Source organism: Lissotriton vulgaris, chromosome 2_1 (genome assembly GCF_964263255.1).
Source record: "Lissotriton vulgaris chromosome 2_1, aLisVul1.2, whole genome shotgun sequence".
In the NCBI taxonomy this organism is placed as follows: domain Eukaryota; kingdom Metazoa; phylum Chordata; class Amphibia; order Caudata; family Salamandridae; genus Lissotriton; species Lissotriton vulgaris.
Genome location: NC_141687.1, coordinates 19,970,341 through 19,996,369, shown reverse-complemented (window position 1 = coordinate 19,996,369; position 26,029 = coordinate 19,970,341). Strand labels below are relative to the sequence as shown.

Below are 26,029 nucleotides of genomic sequence, written 5' to 3'. Positions count from 1 at the left end.
CTCACCTGTCTGGGTACCTCTGCCCTCACCCCCTCACCCACACGCCTGGCGCTCTCGTACCCTCTCTCACCTGTCTGGGCACCTCTGCCCTCACCCCCTCGCCCACACGCCTGGCGCTCTCGGACCCTCTCTCACCTGTCTGGGTACCTCTGCCCTCACCCCTCACCCACACGCCTGGCGCTCTTGGACCCTCTCTCACCTGTCTGGGTACCTCTGCCCTCACCCACACGCCTGGCGCTCTCGGACCCTCTCTCACCTGTCTGGGCACCTCTGCCCTCACCCCCTCACCCACACGCCTGGCGCTCTCGGACCCTCTCTCACCTGTCTGGGTACCTCTGCCCTCACCCCTCACCCACACGCCTGGCGCTCTTGGACCCTCTCTCACCTGTCTGGGTACCTCTGCCCTCACCCCCTCACCCACACGCCTGGCGCTCTCGTACCCTTACTCACCTGTCTGGGTACCTCTGCCCTCACCCCTCACCCACGCGTCCCCTCTACCCCCTCACCTCTTCCAGGCCCGTAGACAACACATTCCGCAGATGTCTGCATTCCTTCAGATAGGACAGTAGCGGCGCGCTGTCCTTGGCGGCGTGTTCTCTTGGGCACGGTCCAGTGCCAGGGCTGATAAGGGCCCCAGCTCCCCCTGCGTGGAGCGGGTATCACTGCCCAGAGCATCACTCACTGCCCGCACCAGCCATGGCACTGCTGTCCCTCGCCGTGCTCCTGGGGGCCATCCTGGGGCCCTGGAGCTGGGCCCAGAGCTGTGGGACCCCCCCGGGGGTCAGGCAGCTGATCCTAGACAAGGTGCGGGGGCATGTCCTGGACGCCCTGGGCCCCGTGCCCGAACACCGGGAGAGCGAGCGCCCCCTGCCCCATGGCATCCACAAGAGGCACGACCGGGGGCCCCTGGCCCCCCTCAGCGGGGGCGACGAGCCGAGGCTGGAGGACTCTTCGCAAGTCATCCTCTTCCCCTCCACAGGTGAGTCTTGGGGGGGAGGGGCTGTGCTCTTGGGGTGCGGGGATCAGAATCTCTCCGCCCTGCACCCCCATGTTGAACATGCCAGCTGCTGGGGTGCAGAAGTGACCCTGGTGCAAGAAAGGACGCCCCCCGCCCCCACTGAGCGCTGTCTGAACTGTGCAAACAGCACTAATGAGGGCTCAGTGGGCCCCGGTGCCACTGCACCTGCTGCTCCCTCTGGGAGTGCTAGTGCAAGGAAGGACGCCCCCCCCGTCCCCACCGAGCGCTGTCTGAACTGTGCAATATAACTCCAATCAGGGCTCAGTGGGCCCCGGTGCCACTGCACCTGCTGCTCCCCTGGGAGTGGCCTACAGTTATTCCTGTATTTATAGACTTGGGGCAGATTTACAAGCCCCGTGCGCCGCCGGTGTATCACGTTGCGTGACGCACCAGTGGCGCTGCCTGCTAAGGGATATTTACAAGCACAGGTAAAGTCACCCTGCGTGACTTAACCTGTGCTGTAAATATCGCCCCAGTTCACGCCGCACTTTGCGTGTTAGGGGCGGGACATGGGTGCTGTGGGTGTTCCCACGCAACACCCATGACCACTGATGCATTTCCAGATTTACGAGAAATCGTAACCTTGAAACTGCGTCCGTTTGCAGCGCCACCATAGGGCTGGCGTAGCCAAGCGAAACGAGGAGAAATGTTTTGATTTCTCCTCGTTTTTCCCCCTGTCAATGCGCGCTGCATCCTACAGCACGCATTGGAAGAGGAAAATGCCCGCAGTGATTGCTTCTGTGCAGGAAGGGGCCCTTCCTTCACAAAATCAATCTCCCCATGACGCTGGCACCCTTGCACCATGGTGCTGCACCCTTGCACCATGGTGCAAGGGTGCCCGCGCCGGCGCATGGCTGCAGTTTGTGCGCCAGCGCAGGAGAAAGCACAGAGATGAAATATCTTGTTGTAAATATGTTGCATCCCTGTGCTTCAAAACTAACTCAGCGCGGCGCAGAGAAATGCGGCACCGCGCTGCGTTCGTTTCTTGGAGATCTGCCCTTTAATGTTTTCTATTTCAGTTGTAGCACACACCACAACACACGAGAAATGTGTTTGTAGAAACAAAGCCGGCTACCTCGGTCCACAGAACCAGAGCCAATGGCTAGGATATGTTAACTCTTCCTTGTTTAGTTGCATCTTCTTAATGCCAGACACTTAATTGCTTTTGTTTGTTACAATACCATATACTGCTCAGCAGGCCAGTAGGCGTCGAATGTAAATACCCCCACTTCGAACCAAAGCTCTTATGGCCCCGTGCAAATGAAGCACGTGAGCCTGGCCCCCCCAGAAGAGACCTCTTGTCTCTTCCATGAGGTCCAGCCATCCTTTCATCCTGCTATTCACCTACTGAAATCCACCATTTAACCTTTACATTTTGTCATGTATTCTGTCTTTATTCCATCATTTAGTTTTCCACCAATCCGTCTGCCCACCATTCCATCTCCAAACCTATCTGTCCATCCTTTCACTCACCCACCTCTCTATCCACCCTTTCGCTCATCCATCAACCCTTTCACTCATCCACCTCTCTATCCACCCTTTCACTCATTCATCTCTTTATCCACCCTTTCACTCATTCATCTCTTTATCCACCCTTTCACTCATTCATCTCTTTATCCACCCTTTCACTCATTCATCTCTTTATCCACCCCTTCGCTCATCCATCAACCCTTTCACTCATCCATCTCTTCATCCTCTCTTTCACTCATCCACCTCTTTATCCACCCTTTCACTCATCCATCTCTTTATCCACCCTTTCACTCATTCATCTCTTTATCCACCCTTTCACTTATTCATCTCTTTATCCACCCCTTCGCTCATCCATCAACCCTTTCACTCATCCATCTCTTCATCCTCTCTTTCACTCATCCACCTCTTTATCCACCCTTTCACTCATCCATCTCTTTATCCACCCTTTCACTCATCCATCTCTTTATCCACCCTTTCACTCATTCATCTCTTTATCCACCCCTTTGCTCATCCATCAACCCTTTCACTCATCCATCTCTTCATCCTCTCTTTCACTCATCCACCTCTTTATCCACCCTTTCACTCATCCATCTCTTTATCCACCCTTTCACTCACCCATCTCTTTATCCACCCTTTCACTCATTCATCTCTTTATCCACCCTTTCACTCATTCATCTCTTTATCCACCCCTTCGCTCATCCATCAACCCTTTCACTCATCCATCTCTTCATCCTCTCTTTCACTCATCCACCTCTTTATCCACCCTTTCACTCATCCATCTCTTTATCCACCCTTTCACTCATCCATCTCTTTATCCACCCTTTCACTCATTCATCTCTTTATCCACCCTTTCACTCATCCATCTCTTTATCCACCCTTTCACTCATTCATCTCTTTATCCACCCTTTCACTCATTCATCTCTTTATCCACCCCTTCGCTCATCCATCAACCCTTTCACTCATCCATCTCTTCATCCTCTCTTTCACTCATCCACCTCTTTATCCACCCTTTCACTCATCCATCTCTTTATCCACCCTTTCACTCATCCATCTCTTTATCCACCCTTTCACTCATTCATCTCTTTATCCACCCCTTCGCTCATCCATCAACCCTTTCACTCATCCATCTCTTCATCCTCTCTTTCACTCATCCACCTCTTTATCCACCCTTTCACTCATCCATCTCTTTATCCACCCTTTCACTCATTCATCTCTTTATCCACCCTTTCACTCATTCATCTCTTTATCCACCCCTTCGCTCATCCATCAACCCTTTCACTCATCCATCTCTTCATCCTCTCTTTCACTCATCCACCTCTTTATCCACCCTTTCACTCATCCATCTCTTTATCCACCCTTTCACTCATCCATCTCTTTATCCACCCTTTCACTCATTCATCTCTTTATCCACCCCTTCGCTCATCCATCAACCCTTTCACTCATCCATCTCTTCATCCTCTCTTTCACTCATCCACCTATTTATCCACCCTTTCACTCATCCATCTCTTTATCCACCCTTTCACTCATTCATCTCTTTATCCACCCTTTCACTCATTCATCTCTTTATCCACCCTTTCACTCATCCATCTCTTTATCCACCCTTTCACTCATTCATCTCTTTATCCACCCTTTCACTCATCCATCTCTTTATCCACCCTTTCACTCATTCATCTCTTTATCCACCCTTTCACTCATCCATCTCTTTATCCACCCTTTCACTCATTCATCTCTTTATCCACCCTTTCACTCATTCATCTCTTTATCCACCCCTTCGCTCATCCATCAACCCTTTCACTCATCCATCTCTTCATCCTCTCTTTCACTCATCCACCTCTTTATCCACCCTTTCACTCATCCATCTCTTTATCCACCCTTTCACTCATCCATCTCTTTATCCACCCTTTCACTCATCCATCTCTTTATCCACCCTTTCACTCATTCATCTCTTTATCCACCCTTTCACTCATCCATCTCTTTATCCACCCTTTCACTCATTCATCTCTTTATCCACCCTTTCACTCATTCATCTCTTTATCCACCCCTTCGCTCATCCATCAACCCTTTCACTCATCCATCTCTTCATCCTCTCTTTCACTCATCCACCTCTTTATCCACCCTTTCACTCATCCATCTCTTTATCCACCCTTTCACTCATCCATCTCTTTATCCACCCTTTCACTCATTCATCTCTTTATCCACCCCTTCGCTCATCCATCAACCCTTTCACTCATCCATCTCTTCATCCTCTCTTTCACTCATCCACCTCTTTATCCACCCTTTCACTCATCCATCTCTTTATCCACCCTTTCACTCATTCATCTCTTTATCCACCCTTTCACTCATTCATCTCTTTATCCACCCCTTCGCTCATCCATCAACCCTTTCACTCATCCATCTCTTCATCCTCTCTTTCACTCATCCACCTCTTTATCCACCCTTTCACTCATCCATCTCTTTATCCTCTCTTTCACTCATTCATCTATTCTTTTACTCATCCGTTCTTTCATTCATTCATCTATCCATCTATACATCACCCCTCTCACTCGCCCATCCATTTTTTCTCTCACTTACGCACCAGCCCTTCGTTTTACGTTATGTGTGAACCTTTGTCGCCAGGCAGACGTGCACACAAAGGGCCACCCATTTTCTTTAAAGCGCCTCCTGAGAGTGTCTGGATTCTCTCGCTCTTTCTATCACGTTTCTCTCTTAAAACACAGGCAGGGACACAGAAACCAAGAGAAATACACAAAACAGACTCAGGTGGGATTGAAGCCATTTTGAGCTCCGTACCTTCCCTGGCTTTGTTAATTGCGGCGGTCCCTAGGCGCCTCCATGCTTGTGTTTGCACGAAGGCACACCATAGTGTAAATGTGATTGACAGCACAGGGCCTGAACGGACCCTGCTCTGTCAAACACCGGTGATGGTGAACACTGCACATGCAAATGAGCCCACGCGGAATAGTCCAGATGGGGCTCCACTCAGGGTACAGAAGGGCCCTGGCTGTCAGACCACTGACAGCCTCGTGCTCACCAGCACTCGCAGCCAAAGGGCCTAGTAGGCAATGCTTTAAATGGGCCGGGACTGTCCTGGACAGAGTACCAGCACTTTTTTATTTTGGGAGGGACAGTACCGGCACTTCTCACATGAGTGCCAGTACTCTCCTTGGTTTAGAGCAGTGCGGACTCGGAGGGATTAAACTAACAAGTGCTGGCACTCAGCACCGGTGAGCACCGGCCCATGTAAAGCACTGGTTGAGGGGCATTTTCAGTCCCGCGGTGCAGCGGGCGGCTCTGGCATCTGCAGGTTACCCCAGTGTGGGTGACGTGAGAAGGACTTTTAATTGTGGGAGGCCAGTAAATGGGTGGGTAGTGTGGAGTGTGCCACCTCTGCGGGCGGTGTGTTGGGGTCTGTGTGTGGGTGGCGCGGACCTCTCCAGCCTACTCCAAGCAAGGCTGTGCCTGCTCACGTGTGCAGGAGCAGAGGGGGCACAGACTCTCAGCTGTACGTGTCGACACCCCTCATAGGGTCTCTGTCACACAGTTTAAGCCACATTGAATATGGACATAGGATGTGCCCAGAGGTGAAGGACGCTGCTCCTAGGCGCTTCAACTACGGTCCATGTGCTGGAACCAGAGCAGCAGAGGACGGGCCCGTGGGCGTGGGCGCCCTGTGCCCTGCCATGGAAAGGGTCGGAGGAGTCCACCCATGAGTGGCAGGGAGTGACTCACAGGTGTGGACATACATACAAGCAGCCAAGATATGGGGAACAGCGTTTACAACGCAACTTTTACCACGCACTACCTTTACCACGCAACTTGTACAACGCAAGTCGTTACAACGACTTGCGCTGGGGGCGCTGTAGGATAGGGAATGGTTTAATTTACTATCCAAAACCTTCCCTACTATCCACGGGGACTGGAGTTGGAATAGTAAATTAAACTATTCACTATCCAGCGCCCCCCCACGCAAGTCGTTGTAACGACTTGCGTTGTAAAAGTTGCGTGGTAAAGGCATGCGTTGTAAAAGCATGCATAGTAACAATATACATCCCCATGATATATGTTCTGAGGAGGCCATCCAGGCGTGGTAGGGAGTTACCTGCAGGAGTGAACATACAAACAAACTGCCATGATATATGTTCTGAGGAGTCCCCCCAGGACTGGCAGGGAGTGACTCACATGTGTGGACATACATACAACCAGCCATGATATACATGCTGAGGAGGTCACCCGTGCGTGGCTTGGAGCGACCTGTAGGAGTGGACATATATACAACCAGCCATGATATATGTTCTGAGGAGTCCACCCTGGCGTGGCAGGGAGTGACTTGCAGGAGTGGACACATATACAATCAGACATGATATATGTTCAAAGGAGTTCACCCACGTGTGGATGGGAGTGACATACAGGAGTGGACATATATACTGTTTGAAATCTTTACTTCGACCAATAAGTTCATAAAAGATATACACACATCACAATCACATGAAGTTTATACAATACATCGAAACAATGATTTTAAAAATTGGTCTTTGCGATATGAATCAAATTATCCTCAATGACAACTAAAATCAATTACCAGCTAAAATTTGTTAAAACTGAATTAGGAATCCGCGTCCAGCTTACAACCAGCCATGATATAACTTTGAAGGAGCCCACCCAGGAGTGCTATGGGGTAACTTTCACGAGTGGCCATACATAAAACCATCCATAATAAATGTTCTGAGGAGTACACACGGTTGTGGCAGGGAGTGACTCACATGTGTGAACATATATACAACCAGCCATGATATATGTTCTGAGGAGGCCACCCGGGAGTGGCAGTGAGTGACTCACAAGCATGGACATATATACAACCACCCTTAATATATGTTCTGAGGAGGCCACTCGGGAATGGCAGGGAGTGACTCACAGCCATGGACATATATACAACCACCCTTAATATAAGTTCTGAGGAGGCCACCCGGGAGTGGCAGGGAGTGACTCACAGCCATGGACATATATACAATCACCCTTAATATATGTTCTGAGGAGACCACCCGGGAGTGGCAGGGAGTGACTCACAGGCATGGACATATATACAACCAGCCATGATATATGTTCTGAGGAGGCCACCCGGGAGTGGCAGGGAGTGACTCACAGGCATGGACATATATACAACAACCCTTAATATATGTTCTGAGGAGGCCACCCGGGAGTGGCAGGGAGTGACTCACAGCCATGGACATATATACAACCACCCTTAATATATGTTCTGAGGAGGCCACCCGGGAGTGGCAGGGAGTGACTCACAGCCATGGACATATATACAACCGCCCTTAATATATGTTCTGAGGAGGCCACCCGGGAGTGGCAGGGAGTGACTCACAGCCATGGACATATATACAATCGCCCTTAATATATGTTCTGAGGAGGCCACCCGGGAGTGGCAGGGAGTGACTCACAGCCATGGACATATATACAACCACCCTTAATATATGTTCTGAGGAGGCCACCCGAAGTGGCAGGGAGTGACTCACAGCCATAAACATATATACAACCACCCTTAGTATATGTTCTGAGGAGGCCATCCGGGAGTGGCAGGGAGTGACTCACAGGCATGGACATATATACAACAACCCTTAATATATGTTCTGAGGAGGCCACCCGGGAGTGGCAGGGAGTGACTCACAGGCATGGACATATATACAACCACCCTTAATATATGTTCTGAGGAGGCCACCCAGGAGTGGCAGGGAGTGACTCACAGGCATGGACATATATACAACAACCCTTAATATATGTTCTCAGGAGGCCACCCGGGAGTGGCAGGGAGTGACTCACATGCATGGACATATATACAACAACCCTTAATATATGTTCTGAGGAGGCCACCCGGGAGTGGCAGGGAGTGACTCACAGGCATGGACATATATACAACCACCCTTAACATATGTTCTGAGGAGGCCACCCGGGAGTGGCAGGGAGTGACTCACAGGCATGGACATATATACAACCACCCTTAATATATGTTCTGAGGAGGCCACCCAGGAGTAGCAGGGTTTGACTCACAGGCATGGACATATATACAACCACCCTTAACATATGTTCTGAGGAGGCCACCCGGGAGTGGCAGGGAGTGACTCACAGCCATGGACATATTTGCAACCACCCTTAATATATGTTCTGAGGAGGCCACCCGGGAGTGGCAGGGAGTGACTCACAGCCATGGACATATTTGCAACCACCCTTAACATATGTTCTGAGGAGGCCACCCAGGAGTGGCAGGGAGTGACTCACAGGCATGGACATATATACAACCACCCTTAATATATGTTCTGAGGAGGCCACCCGGGAGTGGCAGGGAGTGACTCACAGCCATGGACATATTTGCAACCACCCTTAACATATGTTCTGAGGAGGCCACCCAGGAGTGGCAGGGAGTGACTCACAGGCATGGACATATATACAACCACCCTTAATATATGTTCTGAGGAGGCCACCCGGGAGTGGCAGGGAGTGACTCACAGCCATGGACATATGTACAACCACCCTTAATATATGTTCTGAGGAGGCCACCCGGGAGTGGCAGGGAGTGACTCACAGCCATAGACATATATACAACCACCCTTATTATATGTTCAGAGGAGGCCACCCGGAAGTGGCAGGGAGTGACTCACAGGCATGGACATATATACAGCCACCCTTATATATGTTCAGAGGAGGCCACCCAGGAGTGGCAGGGAGTGACTCACAGGCATGGACATATATACAACCAGCCATGATATATGTTCTGAGGAGGCCACCCGGGAGTGGCAGGGAGAGACTCACAGCCATGGACATATATACTACCACCCTTAATATATGTTCTGAGGAGGCCACCCGGGAGTGGCAGAGAGTGACTCACAGCCATGTACATATATACAACCACCCTTAATATATGTTCAGAGGAGGCCACCCGGGAGTGGCAGGGAGTGACTCACAGCCATGGACATATATACAACCACCCTTAATATATGTTCTGAGGAGGCCACCCGAAGTGGCAGGGAGTGACTCACAGCCATAAACATATATACAACCACCCTTAGTATATGTTCTGAGGAGGCCACCCGGGAGTGGCAGGGAGTGACTCACAGGCATGGACATATATACAACAACCCTTAATATATGTTCTGAGGAGGCCACCCGGGAGTGGCAGGGAGTGACTCACAGGCATGGACATATATACAACCACCCTTAATATATGTTCTGAGGAGGCCACCCAGGAGTGGCAGGGAGTGACTCACAGGCATGGACATATATACAACAACCCTTAATATATGTTCTCAGGAGGCCACCCGGGAGTGGCAGGGAGTGACTCACAGGCATGGACATATATACAACAACCCTTAATATATGTTCTGAGGAGGCCACCCGGGAGTGGCAGGGAGTGACTCACAGGCATGGACATATATACAACCACCCTTAACATATGTTCTGAGGAGGCCACCCGGGAGTGGCAGGGATTGACTCACAGGCATGGACATATATACAACCACCCTTAACATATGTTCTGAGGAGGCCACCCGGGAGTGGCCGGGAGTGACTGACAGCCATGGACATATTTGCAACCACCCTTAACATATGTTCTGAGGAGGCCACCCGGGAGTGGCAGGGAGTGACTCACAGCCATGGACATATTTGCAACCACCCTTAACATATGTTCTGAGGAGGCCACCCAGGAGTGGCAGAAAGTGACTCACAGGCATGGACATATATACAACCACCCTTAATATATGTTCTGAGGAGGCCACCCGGGAGTGGCAGGGAGTGACTCACAGCCATGGACATATTTGCAACCACCCTTAACATATGTTCTGAGGAGGCCACCCAGGAGTGGCAGGGAGTGACTCACAGGCATGGACATATATACAACCACCCTTAATATATGTTCTCAGGAGGCCACCCGGGAGTGGCAGGGAGTGACTCACAGCCATGGACATATGTACAACCACCCTTAATATATGTTCTGAGGAGGCCACCCGGGAGTGGCAGGGAGTGACTCACAGCCATGGACATATATACAACCACCCTTATTATATGTTCAGAGGAGGCCACCCGGGAGTGGCAGGGAGTGACTCACAGGCATGGACATATATACAGCCACCCTTATATATGTTCAGAGGAGGCCACCCAGGAGTGGCAGGGAGTGACTCACAGGCATGGACATATATACAACCAGCCATGATATATGTTCTGAGGAGGCCACCCGGGAGTGGCAGGGAGTGACTCACAGCCTTGGACATATATACTACCACCCTTAATATATGTTCTGAGGAGGCCACCCGGGAGTGGCAGGGAGTGACTCACAGCCATGGACATATATACAACCACCCTTAATATATGTTCAGAGGAGGCCACCCGGGAGTGGCAGGGAGTGACTCACAGGCATGGACATATATACAACAACCCTTAATATATGTTCAGAGGAGGCCACCCGGGAGTGGCAGGGAGTGACTCACAGGCATGGACATATATACAACCACCCTTAATATATGTTCAGAGGAGGCCACCTGGGAGTGACAGGAAGTGACTCACAGGCATGGACATATATACAACCAGCCATGATATATGTTCTGAGGAGGCCACCCGGGAATGGCACGGAGTGACTCACAGGCATGGACATATATACAACCAGCCATGATATATGTTCTGAGGAGGCCACCCGGGAGTGGCAGGGAGTGACTTACAGCCATGGACATATATACAACCACCCTTAATATATGTTCTGAGGTGGCCACCCGGGAGTGGCAGGGAGTGACTCACAGCCATGGACATATATACAACCACCCTTAATATATGTTCTGAGGAGGCCACCCGGGAGTGGCAGGGAGTGACTCACAGCCATGGACATATATACAACCACCCTTAATATATGTTCTGAGGAGGCCACCCGGGAGTGGCAGGGAGTGACTCACAGCCATGGACATATATACAATCACCCTTAATATATGTTCTGAGGAGGCCACCCGGGAGTGGCAGGGAGTGACTCACAGCCATGGACATATACAACCACCCTTAATATATGTTCTGAGGAGGCCACCCAGGAGTGGAAAGGAAGTGACTCACAGCCATGGACATATATACAACCACCCTTAACATATGTTCAGAGGAGGGCACCCAGGAGTGACAGGGAGTGACTCACAGGCATGGACATATATACAACCAGCCATGATATATGTTCTGAGGAGGCCACCCGGGAGTGGCAGGGAGTGACTTACAGCCATGGACATATATACACCCACCCTTAATATATGTTCAGAGGAGGGCACCCGGGAGTGGCAGGGAGTGACTCACAGGCATGGACATATATACAACCACCCTTAATATATGTTCTGAGGAGGCCACCCGGGAGTGGCAGGGAGTGACTCACAGCCATGGACATATATACAACCACCCTTAATATATGTTCAGAGGAGGCCACTTGGGAGTGGCAGGGAGTGACTCCCAGCCATGGACATATATACAACCACCCTTAATATATGTTTAGAGGAGACCACCCGGGAGTGGCAGGGAGTGACTCACAGGCATGGACATATATACAACCAGCCTTGATATATGTTCTGAGGAGGCCACCCGGGAGTGGCAGGGAGTGACTCACAGGCATGGACATATATACAACCACCCTTAATATATGTTCTGAGGAGCCCACCCGGGAGTGGCAGGGAGTGACTCACAGGCATGGACATATATACAACCACCCTTAATATATGTTCTGAGGAGGCCACCCAGGAGTGGCAGGGAGTGACTCACAGGCATGGACATATATACAACCACCCTTAATATATGTTCTGAGGAGGCCACCCGGGAGTGGCAGGGAGTGACTCACAGGCAAGGACATATATACAACCACCCTTAATATATGTTCTGAAGAGGCCACCCGGGAGTGGCAGGGAGTGACTCACAGGCATGGACATATATACAACCACCCTTAATATGTGTTCTGAGGAGGCCACCTGGGAGTGGCAGGGAGTGACTCATAGGCATGGACATATATACAATTAGCCGTGTTATATGTTCTGAGGAGTCCACCCGGGCATGGCAGGGAGTGACTCACAGGCGAGGACCTATATATACAACCAGCCAGGATATATGTTCTGAGGAATGCACCCTGGTGTGGCAAGGAGTGACTCACAGGTGTGAACATATATACAACCAGCCATGAAATATGTTCTGAGGAGTCCACCCATGTGTGGCAAGGAGTGACTCACAGGCGTGAACATATATACAACCAGCCATGATATATGTTCTGAGGAGTCCACCCGGGCATGGCAGGGAGTTACTCACAGGCGTGACCATATATACAACCAGCCATGAAATATGTTCTGAGGAGTCCACCCATGTGTGGCAAGGAGTGATTCACAGGCGTGAACATATATACAACCGCCATGAAATATGTTCTGAGGAGTCCACCCATGTGTGGCTGGGAGTGACTCGCAGGCGTGGACATATATACAACTAGCCATGTCATATGTTCTGAGGAGGCTATCCGGGCATGTCAGGGAGTGATCTGCAGGAGTGGACATACATACAACCAGCCAGGATATATGTTCTGAGGAGTGCACTTAGGTGTGGCAAGGAGTGACTCACAGGCGTGAACATATATACAACCAGCCATGAAATATGTTCTGAGGAGTCCACCCATGTGTGGCAGGGAGTGACTCCCAGGCGTGGACATATATACGACCAATCAGTTTGGGGAAAGAGATGCACACTTGGTCATCTGTATTTCATCTTATTCGTTAGTCTGTTAGCTTTCTTCAGCGTGCATACACCTGCTATGCGCTTCGTCTCGGTGCGCTGTTTCAAAATGTCTTTCACAAGGAAGGAATCTCTCTGTCTGATTCCATCAGGTTGCACAGCCACATTCTTAGTTGAATCAAGTGAATCAATATTTTCTCCGCTTTTCTCTTTCTTTTTCAACATAGTTTCAACTGTTTAAATTCATTTTATCTCAGACAGAGATATTCCTTCCTTGTGAAAGATATATATACGACCTGCCATGATATATGTTCAAAGGAGTTCACCAGGCGTGGCTGGGAGTAACTTACAGGAGTGGACATATATACAACCAGCCATGATATATGTTCTAAGGAGTGTGAGAAGTTAGCACCTGGCATATGATGTCCACTAGTTCTAGTGGGCACCTTGCACCAGTCTAATCGACCCTTATTGATGGTGGTTGTAAAGTCAACCTTATAGAAAGCTATCCTAGTGGTAGCTGTGGAGAGCAGTCTTAGGCTAAGACTTCGTAGGCGATGTTAAGCAAGTTGTTTTACAAATTATAATCCCTTGAATACCAAATGAAAGGACACCACACAAGGTATATATCAAAGATATGTGTATTTTTTCTAAACACAACCCCTCTGCACTCTTTATGAGGTCAGAGGTAAAAGTAAATTTCAAGTTACTCAATTCGCATACGATAAGTTGCACAGTATACGTTTTGCCCTTGGGGCCTCACAAACCATATACTAAAATAGTGGTATAAGAACCTTGTATGAAATAGAAAGTAAGCCTAGGGCCTAGGGAATCGCTGGGCTACACTAAGCAGCCAACTGTTAGGAAGTAGGAGGCCCACGGGAGACGCGTGCAGTGTCTAAACACAGCCGCGAGTTACCATTGACTTTCTATGGGAAACGAAAAAGTTACAAAGTTACTGTTTAAGGGCACTTCCGAAAGGTCTACGACAAAACCCCTTTAGACTAGGACACTTCGAGAGTCAAGACCCACGGGAGAACCTGAGTACTTGTGTGACCTCACCCAGGGAAGCCGGGTGCATAGGTGCCTTTTGGTGTCGGGTTTCGTCGTTTTCTATGGAGATCTGCAAAGAAGTGCGGCAGGCGACCAGAGGAAAAGTGTCCGGGTGGATCCAAGGGTGGATCGAAGATCTGAAGAACCTGAAAGCAGAAGGGACAGAGTCTGGGTCACTAATCAGTGACCAGGAAGGAACCAGGCGATGTCGCGTTTATCTCAGGTGAAGATGTGAACCTTGTCTCTGCAGCCACGAGGTCCAGGAGGTGTCAACGATGACCAGGAGCTGGATTCAAGCTGTCCCATGCAGGATCTAGTTGACTGCAGTTTCGGTATCTGGATTGGATCCAACAAGCCATGGCAAACGCAATCCACGCGGGAGATGAAGATTGGCTTCGGTGCAGACCAGCAAGGTCTGAGGGGCTTCTCCTTTGTAGGAAAGCTGGAGCAAGCCTGGAGCAACCAGGAAAGCAAGTTAGATTTAAAAGATAGTCTTCAGGGGGCTCACTAGCCAACACACTATGAACCGGGAACACGCGTTGAGCTGAAATGCAAGAGCGGGCCCCACGGGACACTTGTGGAGTGTGGAGGGCTGAGCTTTGGTGCAAATGGTGCTCGGGAATGGGGCTACTCGTACCCTAATGCACAACTGCGAGTTACCTCGGGAGTCGATGCAGTTAGCAAAATGCAGGATGTCCAGGAGTTCCGGTCCCACGTCTCTCGTGTCTGCCATGGGTCTCAGCTTTGCTGGGATCGTTGAGCACAGTCAGAGATGTCTGGGAGTGTGTCCTGTGTCGCAGATCCTTCGGGATCCGACGGGAGCCTTGAAAAGGAAGACCGGCAAAGTTGATGATGGTGCCTGTTTGCACAGGGTGGTCACTCCTTGACTGCAAGGGAGATGTCTTCTGTCTTCCAGTCGAAATGGAATGTCGAAGGTCCAGAATATGTCTTTCAAAGGTTCGTCCCGGGTAATCTACAGTCCTAGGGACTAGGTTCCCATACTTATACTACGTTTAGAGGCTGGACTATGTATAGGTCCCTCCTATGGGTGGACCTGAGAAGGGGGTGGCTACACCCCTTTCCCTTTGTCCAGTTTCATGCCAGAGCGGGGCTGGAGTGCCCCAGAAACTGGTTTGAACTGGGCTATGCATGGAGCACCTTGTGTGCCCCAGGCAGTGTCTGGAAAAGCATTTGGCAATGCAGCTCTCCCTGTTCCAATACACTACAGGCTGTCTGGGGAGGTGCTGGCACCTCCCCAGACAGGAATCCAATTGTCCAGGCCTCCCCTGCCGGAGTTTCGTCCAGCAGCAGGAGGTCAGACTCGTGTCTGTGGCAGCAGCATCCATTTTGTGATGCTGAGGTTCTGTTTAACTTTAACCAGGTAAAGCAGGAACATACATGTCTTTTCCCTCTAGAAGGGTGGAATGCTACCCCCGCCGCCAGGACTGGTGGGGGTAGTATTCCAAAGTGTTTGACACCTTACACAACATGTTTTGATAAAGCCAAATCAAAGTTAGCATTAACTGCGAGGATTATAATGCACCTAAGAGTATATGGTATGGCTATATCATAGAACAGCTATAAGGAGATGTTCCGAAAGCTGCAGAGGGGCTCAGCTCATGATAGGGCACCCTTTCACATAAAACCAAGCACTCTGCCTCCAGGATTGTCGACCATAGGAGTGGCTTATAGGTGTATATGTGTCTATATATAAGGTAGATATAGGTATACTATATCTAAGTAAGGGGTGATTACACCACCTTACCCAGGCTGTGTGAACAGACCTGTGGTGTCCGTTTGGAGGGCCAGCCAGGGGTGGCATAATACATGCTGCAGCCCCTGGTAGGCCTTGGATGCACCTATGCCCTGGGTACCTATGGTACACTATACAGGGGCTCACAAAGGTGACTCAATACCCAATCTGGTATGTACCTAAAGTACATGGTATCAATTTAGAGAGAGAACAGCTAGGCTTTGGTCCTGATTAGCAGGGTCATAGCCAGTCTAAAGTCGAAAAACCAGAGAATCACAGCAAAAAGTGGGGGTGACCATAGGAAGCAGACCCTACTCTCCTACTCAACCCCCCCTCTCCCCCCAAACGCAGGGACATTAAACTAACCTTGACCAGTTGAGTCTTCATTTTCTAAGTGGAAATATATGGAGAGTCCATCTGGATTGGCATGGTTACTCCCAGGTCTATGTTCCACTGTAAAGACCATCCCCTGTAGGGAAATGGACCACCTAAGCAGTTTGGGATTATCACCCTTCATCTGATTTAGCCACAAGAGGGGCTTATGGTCTGTCTGAACCTCGAAGCGAGTACCAATCAAGTATGGCCTCAGCTTCTTCAGGGCACAAACCACAGCAAAGGCCTCCCTCTCAATAGCTGACCAATGTTTCTCTCTAGGGTCAGCCTTCTGTTAAAAAAGCTACTGGCTGGTCTTGACCATCTTTATTCAATTGTGAAAGCACAGCTCCCACCCCCAACCCAGAAGCATCTGTTTGAACAATGAATTCTTTGGAGTAGTCTTGACTTTGCAGAATAGGAGAAGTGCACATGGCCTGCTTCAGGTCATCAAATGCCTTTTGACAGCTGACTGTCCACTGAACTTTCTTTGGCATTTTCTTGGAAGTTAAGTCATTAAGGGGTGTCACAATGGAACCGTACCCCTTGACAAATTTCCTGTAGTACCCGGTCAGGCCCAAGAAAGCTCTGACCTGTGTCCAGGTGGTCGGAGCAATCCTGTCTATTATGGTCTGGATTTTGCTGTGCAATGGTTGAACCTGGCCTCCACCTACAAGGTGGCCCAGGTACACAACTTGACTCTGCCCTATCTGGCACATGGTAGCCTTGATAGTTAGGCCTGCCTTTTGCAGGGCCTCCAAAACATTCCTCAGGGGGATCAGGTGATCTTCCCAGGTGGAGCTAAAGAGAGCAATATCATCAAGATAAGCTGCACAGTAGTCATCCAGACCTGGGAGGACTTGGTTCACCAACCTTTGGAAAGTGGCAGGGGCATTCTTCAGACCAAATGGCATCACCACAAATTGATAATGCCCTCCTGGGGTTAAGAATGCTGTCTTTGGTTTTGCATTATCAGTTAGTCTGATCTGCCAGTAGCCAGCTGTCAGGTCAAATGTACTCAACAACTTGGCAGATGCCAATCTGTCAATGAGTTCATCTGCCCTTGGTATTGAGTGGGCATCTGTCCTAGTGACAGCATTGAGGCCTCTGTAATCCACGCAAAACCTCATCTCTCTCTTACCATCCTGGGTGTGAGGTTTTGGCACCAGGACTACTGGACTGACCCAAGGGCTCTCTGAGGGCTCAATGACTCCCAATTCCAACATCTTTTGGACCTTTATCCTGATACAGTCCCTGACATGATCAGGCTGCCTGTAAATCTTACTTTTAACAGGCAGACTGTCCCCAGTGTCCACTTCATGAGTGCACCAGGTAGTCTGACTTGGAGTCAGTGAAAACATATGTCTAAAGTTCTGCAGAACTTGTCTGCAGTCCTTTTGCTGTTGGTCAGTGAGGCTGCCTGCCAAGGCTACACCATCAACTGACCCATCGTCAGGGTTCTGAGAGAGCAGGTCTGGGAGAGGGTCACTCTCTTCCTCCTGTCCCTCATCTGTGGCCATGAGCAAGCCCATGTCTGGCCTGTCAACATATGGTTTCAATCTGTTGACATGAAGCACCCTGTGGAGGCTCCTGGGATTTCCAAGGTCAACCAAATAGGTCACCTCTCCCTTCTGTTCAACAATAGTTTGGGGTCTACTCCACTTGTCTTGGAGGGCTGCTGGGGCCACTGGCTCCAACACCTTCACGTTCTGCCCTGGCTGGTAAACAGCCAGCACAGCCTTTTGGTCATGCCAGGCTTTCTGTAGTTCCTGGTTATCCTCGAGGTTTTTGGATGCCTTTTCCATGTACTCTGCCATCCTGGAGCAGAGACCAAGTACATAGTCCACTATGTCTTGCTTGAGAAGTTTGAGAGGTAACTCCTCCCCTTCCTTTACCAGACACAGGGGTCCTCTTACAGGGTGCCCAAACAAAAGTTCAAAAGGGCTGTTGCCAACCCCTTTTGTGGGACCTCTCTATAAGCAAACAAAAGGCAGGGCAGTAGGATATCCCATCTCCGCCTGAGCTTTTCAAGGACACCCTTAATCATGCCCTTTAAGTTCTTGTTGAATCTCTGAACTAGACCATTGCATTGTGGATGATAGGGTGTGGTGAACTTGTAGTTCACTCCACACTCCTTCCACATTGCAGTCAGGTAACTAGACATGAAGTTTGCACCTCTGTCTGATACAACCTCCTTAAGGGAGCCCACTCTCGAGAAAACTCCCAAAAGGACTCTTGCCACAACAGTTGCTGTTGTGGTCCTAAGTGTGGTGGCTTCTGGGTATCTGGTGGCATGATCCACTACCATCAAAATAAAACTGTGCCCAGATGCTGTTTGGGGCTCCATTGGTCCAACAATGTCAATCCCAACACGTTCAAAGGGAACCCCCACCACAGGTAGCGGTTTAGGGGGGGGCCTTTGTGGTGCCACCTGATTTGCCACTGGCTTGGCAGGTGACACAGGAGCGACAAAACTCCTTTGAGTCTTCTGACTTGTGAGGGACAAGCCTGTCCCAAGTCTTGTTCTGGCCAAGATGTCCTGCAAGGGGAATATCATGGGCCAAGGTAAGAAGGAAGCCCCTGAATGCCAAAGGTATGACCAACCTCCTGGAAGCACCAGGCTTGGGGTCTCTAGTCTCTGAATACAGGAGCCCCTCTTCCCAATAGACTCTATGGGTTCCACTAGCATTCCCTGGAACCTAGGCAGCAGCTTGCTGACTGAGGGGTTCAAGAGAAGGGCAGTCCAAACTGTGCCTATCTCAGATCTGCCCTGGAAGGTCCCCCTGTCCCAAGAAACTCAACCTGATCAGGCTCAAGCTCTTCTGAACTATCTAACAGCTGTGCCGCACCTCCCTCTCCCCCTTCTGGGGGCCAGCCGAGCAGTTTGCCAGGGCCAGTTTCGCTTCCCAGTCCGGCCCTGAGCACCCCAATAACTTCTGTATCCTGCATGAATCTGCATGAAAGGCCTGATAAAAGCCAAGGAGCTCAAGTAACAGACACATTTGGTGCAGGTTCAGGGCTTTAAGTGGGCTGGGTCTCACCGGTGCTGAGCATGTCCAGTTTTTTAAAGGGGGCCTTGAAACAGGTCACTATCGGGCTCTGCCTTGTGCCCTGGACAAGGCGGTCCCTTTTTTCTGGCCTGCAGCGACTGCAGACACATCGATGTGTGCTGCTCACACTGCTCACTTCTCATTACGTCATGCCAGGTGAGCCTTGTTGGGTAAGGGAAATCCTTTAAAGAGTCATTTTCTCTCTGGATTTCCCTTCTGTTTTTGAAACTCAGGAGCAGCAACATTGTCGTGGAGTCACCAGTGTTTGAAGTGAAAGCTTTTTCAATATTATATAAAAGTCACAGTTGTTGCTTATTTATCTTATGCAAGTAACAACCATTGACAAAGCCAATAGTCCTGACTTGTAGGTGTGATGTTACTTGGATCATATATCTGGATGCAATGACAGAAACAGCAAAATACAAGTCAGGCAGCAAAGATTTTTAGCTTATGTGTTTTAAGCCACACCCTCAATTACATTGGCCACGACCCTTTGAGAGACCCCCTCACATTTTTTCATCCCACTTAAAGCACTGTGCAGGTTCATCCACAGGATGAAAGATTATAGGCAAATCAATAATGTCTCTTCATTGGGAAGGGCAGAGGCTCCAGAGCTTCACTGGCCCCCTTTACGAGTGACAAAGAGGGGTCTCCTGTGGCGGACACCCCTCCTGGGCCTTTTGTATCTGTGATGTCTCCTGGCCCGAAAGTATTGGGCCTGCGAACTCAGAGCCCAATACTTTTTGCGAAACACAATGTGACCTGACCCTACTGCAAGCACAGATTCACTTGGACTTCATGTGTATCTGTAGTTACTACAACTTTGTGTGCTGCATGGGCAATTACTTGTATCCTTTGTCCCACCACGAGTCCCTGTTCTCTTGATTGTTATGTTCCCCTCATGTACACACCCTAACGGGCGGTGCATCACAAACACTACTAAAATAAATTAATGTGAAAAAACATGTGCCCAGGTATGGAGTGCCTCAGGGAAGTAACACCGTGGGAGTCCACTGGCAGGTTCTCACCAGTGGGCTCAGGTTCTCATCATTAGCTCTACCATACCGAACCAAAACATAAATGTAAACAAAATGTGCAGGTATAGTGAACAAACAGTGAACCAGTCAAAAGAGTACTGGTGACATAAGCACTAGGATGTGTCTCCCTATTGCTTATGATTCCTGACCCCAAATAAAGTGGAGCCTAAAACTTTGGGACCACATTATAGGTTCCACTTTATTTGGGGTGTGTACATGAGGGGAACATAACAATCAAGAGAACAGGCACTCGTGGTGGGACAAAGGGTACAAGTAATTGCCCATGCAGCACACAAAGTTGTAGTAGCTATAGATACACATGAAATCCAAGTGAATCTGTTCTTGCAGTAGGGTCAGGTCACATTCTGCTTCGTATCATTGAGTGGGGGGGTTTGACCTGAAGCTCCATGTTGAACAGCCTGATACTCTCTGGCCTGGAGACACTGACTGCACCCTGCAACCTCTGCGAAGCTGTGGGGGCTGCAGGCAGCTTCTTACCCGGCCACGGCCTGCCTTCATCCTACAGAAGCTCCCCCTGGATCATGGGTATTCACAAACATTTTCCCGGGTGCCACAAAGTTTGGTATTTGGTGTGACCAAGGGCCGCACTGATGCCCGCAGGGGGTTTAGGGGTAGCGAAGCATGTCTATCTACTGCCTGACCTCAATTTCGCAATGAGAGACCAGAAATCCTGGGATGAATGCTGGCTTTTTCACTTAACCAAAATATGTAACCCTGGGCAATTGTTTAATTTCCATTTGCCTCCTTTTTCTTCATTATCACATATAAGAGGAGCTCGAGATACATGACTTCAGGATGCGAGCTGCACGAAACCATATCCTTTGCTTGGATATAACCACTAATGACGTTGTTGGGGGCGGGGGGGGGGAGTTTGGAAAGCATCTACGTTCTAAATTCATGTTTGAAAACCATTACTTTAAAAAAATACTTCTGAATACACTGCTATAATTTGATTCACTAAGGTGAATTGGTTCCACAGGTCAATGAAACACACTTTTTCAATTTTGAATAGAATATAGTATTTTTTGATGTTTGCTGTCTTTAAAAATGAATGTGCTCCTAAAATTCAGGGGCATATTACCAAGCAATAGCGATAATTATCGATATTGCTTGGTTAGAGACAAAAATGTATCGCCGACCTGCGGCGATTTTTATCGCAGATAAACCTTGGTATTACCAAGGTTTATCGCAAATGCGATAAAAATCAACCGCAAGGCATGAATATCGCTGAAAAGTCAGTAAAATTCATGCATTACCGAGCTAACATGGCTAAGAACTGCTCAGGGAAGTAACTGATGTCCATTGTGAAGGCTCCTTCTGACACGATCAAGCAAACTGCTGGCGCGTCGTAACGAAAATGGGGCGATTGTTCTCCGTCCGAGTGCGGAATAACTGCTCTCCAAACGGAACGTATATTTCCTAGTTCCTTTACGGGTCACAACTGCATTGCTCTGTGTACCGGTCGGCACCAACTGTGCGCAGGCTACCCATCATGGCTATCAAGGATAGTAATAATTAGGCATTATTCAGTCCTTATGATGATCCCTGTAACTTTTTAAATGGGATCAAAACTCCGTTGACAATTACAACACCATATACTGTGATATGTATTAATTACTATAAGGCTAATAATGGTGTGAATGAAAATTCTGTTATTGTAATATTCACAGAATACAACAGCTCTTGCCTAAAAATCTTGTTCTACTTTCTGTCCACTCTGCTCACTATGACAATTTGTAAATGTTTGGGTACAGGCTTGTGCCCTTCTCTAAGAAATTGTTGAAGGTATTTTCTCCAAAACAATTGTTGTGTAAATTAAAAATTGGACCTTTGCCCGGCTGGGCAAGTCAGTACATAATTTAGTTTCCATTGTGTCTATATTTACTCTGCTCTTGAAATTCCTCTATGCATGGGACCACTGTTGTTCTCATCAATATGTTCCCCGAGGTCCTGTGCTGACTCGATTGGGTGCCCTTGTTGTTTTTCATAATCTGAGCAGTTCTTAGCCATGTTATCCAATGGGAGGTGGATAACATGGCTAAGAGCATTAGCTCGGTAAAGCACAAATATCGCAAACTTTTCAGCGATATTCATGCATTGCTGCAGATTTTTATCGCATTTGCGATAAACCTTGGTAGTAGCAAGGTTTATCTGCGATAAAAATCGCCGCAGCTCAGCGGTAAATTTTTGTCTCTATCCAAGCAATAGCGATAATTATCGCTATTTCTTGGTAATATGCCCCTTTGCCTCTTCAGGGGGTTTATGTAGAAGTGGCAGCCCCGGCCAGGCCAGGGTGCCTTCTAAGATGGAAAGCCCACAGCTCGAGTCTTATGGGAAGAACCTCTTAAAAGACTTTCCGGCGGCTTATTGCCAGAGGGGGTTAAATCTTTATGGGGTCAAAACAGAAGAGTTAATGGTCCATAGATGACGGCGTTCCGATGATTCATTTTTCTTTCATATGGATTTGGTTTGGCAGGTTTATTTGACTTGAGATGGAATAAACTCAGAAATCCTTCATCTGACAGGCTGGTTCAGCCCCGTAGGTGGGGTTTCCAGTTCTGGGAATGGGAAGGTTCTTTGTCTCCCCCTCTAATCAATCAATCAATCAAACATTTATAAAGCACAGCCACTCAAACGCAAGAGTCTCGAGGGGCTGGGACCATTGGGCTGTGGCGTTGTGTTATGTTCAGTCGAACAGCCAGGTTCTGAGTTCCTTCCTGAAAGTCTGGAGTGCAGGTGCGGTTCTGAGGTGTGGGGGAGGCTGTTCCATGCCTTGGCAGCCAGGTGCGAGAAGGAACGCTCTCCACTGTTGGTTCGGTGGATCCGAGGGGTGTCTGCAAGGGCGAGGGAAGCAGATCGAAGGCGTCTGACTGGTTGGTGGAAGGTCAGGCATTTGGTATACGCTGGTCCATCGTTGTTGTAGGACCTTGTAGGCGTGGGTCAACATCTTGAACTGGCATCTCTTCTGGATTGGGAGACAGTTACGCTTCTTGAGGTGGGCAGTGATGTGGGTGTGATGTGGGTCCTTCTAGGGAGGTCGAGGATGAGTCTTGCAGCTGAGGTTTGCATGGCAGCTCTACTCTTTGTCACTCACCCGTCTCCTCTCTCTCCACAGATGTCCCCTGTGACGCCACTCAGCAGATGCCCTCGAGCGCGGACCAGGAGACCCTCTTCACCTACCTCTTCCAGCCATCGCCTCACATCCTCAGCCGACTGGTCACCTCGGCTCAGCTTTGGTTCTTCACTGGCCCTGTGGTACCACCCGGCCCCCCACTCAACATGTCGGCACCGCCAGCTGAGGTGCTGGTGCTGACCGGGCAGGGCCAAACCAGCATCGCCACCACCTGGGTGCAGGTGTCAGCCGAGTGGACCGCTTTCCACTTCACCAAGCCCTTCCTTCACCACGTCTCTCAGAAGATCTTCGTCCTGTCGGTGCAGTGTCCATCATGCCCGTGTGTCTCGGACGCCGACAAGATGCCCTTCATCGTGTCCATCACCAAGCCCCGGCCCCAGGACCGCTCGCGCAGGTCCTCCTTACCATGGTCTCCTGCAGCCATCAACCTTCTGCAGCGGCCCTCAGATGATGCCCAGAGCCACGCCCACTGCCACCGTGGCTCCATCAACATCTCCTTCGAGGAGCTAGGGTGGGACAAGTGGATCGTCCACCCCAAGAGCTTCCTCTTCCACTACTGCCACGGGACCTGCTCCACCTCCAACAACCTCATCCACAAGCTGGGCTTCCAGCTGTGCTGCGCGGCGCTGCCGGGCACCATGCGCTCACTGCGCGTGCGCACAACCTCTGACGGGGGGTTCTCCTTCAAGTACGAGACGGTGCCCAACATCATCACTGAGGACTGTGCATGCATCTGAGGGCAGGGGGGTGCGGATCACACACCGACAGGTGCATGACATACATGCATGTGGGTCATGGCTCATTGAGTGCTGTGCTTGTGTATGTGCACATGTCTGTGTGCATGTGCATATGTCTGTGTGCATGTGCATATGTCTGTGTGTATGTGCATGTCTGTGTGTATGTACATATGTCTGTGTGTATGTCTGTGTGTATGTGCATGTCTGTGTGTATGTGCATATGTCTGTGTGTATGTCTGTGTGTATGTGCATGTCTGTGTGTATGTGCATATGTCTGTGTGTATGTGCATATGTCTGTGTGTATGTGAATATGTCTGTGTATATGTGCATATGTCTGTGTGTATGTGAATATGTCTGTGTGTATGTCTGTGTGTATGTGTGTTTCTTGGTGTGGGTGTGTACAGATACCTTTGCATGGGTGTGTGTGTTTCTGTGTGCCTATGTATGTCTGTATGTGTATATGTTTGTGTGCATGTGTTTCTGTGTGTATGTGCATATGTCTGTGTGCATGTGCATAGGTCTGTGTGTATGTGCATATGTCTGTGTGTATGTGAATGTGTCTGTGTGTATGTCTGTGTGTATGCGTGTTTCTAGGTGTGCGTGTGTACAGATGCCATTGCATGTCTGTATGTGTATATGTTTGTGTCCATGTGTTTCTCTGTGTGTCGGTACAGATGTCAGGTCATGTTTGTGATTCTGTGTGCTTGTTTGTGTGTTTGTGTCTGCGTCTCTATGTGCCTATGTCTGTGTGCCTGTGTCTGTGCCTGTACACATGCAGTGTATGTGTGTGGCTGTGTGTTTGTGTCTGTCTTTCTATCTGCCTAATCTGCCGATGTGTGCGTGTATGTGTGCATTTGTGTTTCTGTGTGTGTGTTTAGCTGCCAGTGCATGTGTGTGTTTCTCTGTGCTTGCCAGTATGGTTGTGTCTGTCTTCCTATGTGCCTGTGAGTGTGTGTTGTGAGTGCGCGAGCCCTGTTTGTCCGTTTGAGGCCCTCGTCAGCCTGGTGCCCGTGTCTTGCTCCTCCGTGTTGTGAACCCCCAGGCCTGGCCCTATTGTGACTGACCCCAGCATCCCCCGGCCCTTCAAGGATGACTCACCCTCTCAGGCCCTGCACACTCCGGGGCCGCTCACCGCTCACAGGCTGCTGCAAGCACTCACACCTAGAAGCTTCTAGAAGCATGCTTCCGCCTCAACACTACTCACACAAGACTCTCACCCCCTCAGCTCAAGTCAGAGGGATGAAACCCCCCATGGTTCATGTTTGGGGCGTTGATTTCGCTCTGGGGGTCACACGTGATCGAACGCTACTTTTCTGCACGTCGGATGCTTAACAGGTGTGATCTTAACTCACCCAAGTTCCTGTTATGATTTCACATTCGTAAAGTAAAAATCGAAAGAGGAACCTGCAGGTGGTTTCGGCTGTGAGATGCTGGGGGGATGTGCGGGGGAATAACACCCGAATATCCCCTCTGCTCGGAGCGGTGGTAAGGATGCTTCATATCAGGCTCAGCAACGCACAACTTCGGAGCTACACCTCACCTATCCCTCACCTATGATGGTTTACAATTGTTGCACTGCGCTAGAACGTTGTTTATTAACATTTTTTTAAAATAAAAATTAACATTCCAATTAGATGGTGTTGCACAACAGTGCACATATCTGCTG

The 26,029-nt window shown here is 49.5% G+C and overlaps 1 protein-coding gene across 1 annotated transcript; it reads left to right on the top strand.

Annotated features, from left to right (window-relative positions):
* The first annotated feature begins 666 nt into the window (after positions 1–666).
* On the top strand, positions 667–25,998 carry INHA (inhibin subunit alpha). Its single transcript, XM_086958436.1, has 2 exons — positions 667–979; positions 23,609–25,998. The coding sequence occupies exons 1-2, from the start codon at positions 697–699 to the stop codon at positions 24,361–24,363; spliced, it is 1,038 nt and encodes a 345-aa protein (XP_086814562.1). The 5' UTR covers positions 667–696; the 3' UTR covers positions 24,364–25,998.
* Positions 25,999–26,029: the final 31 nt, after the last annotated feature.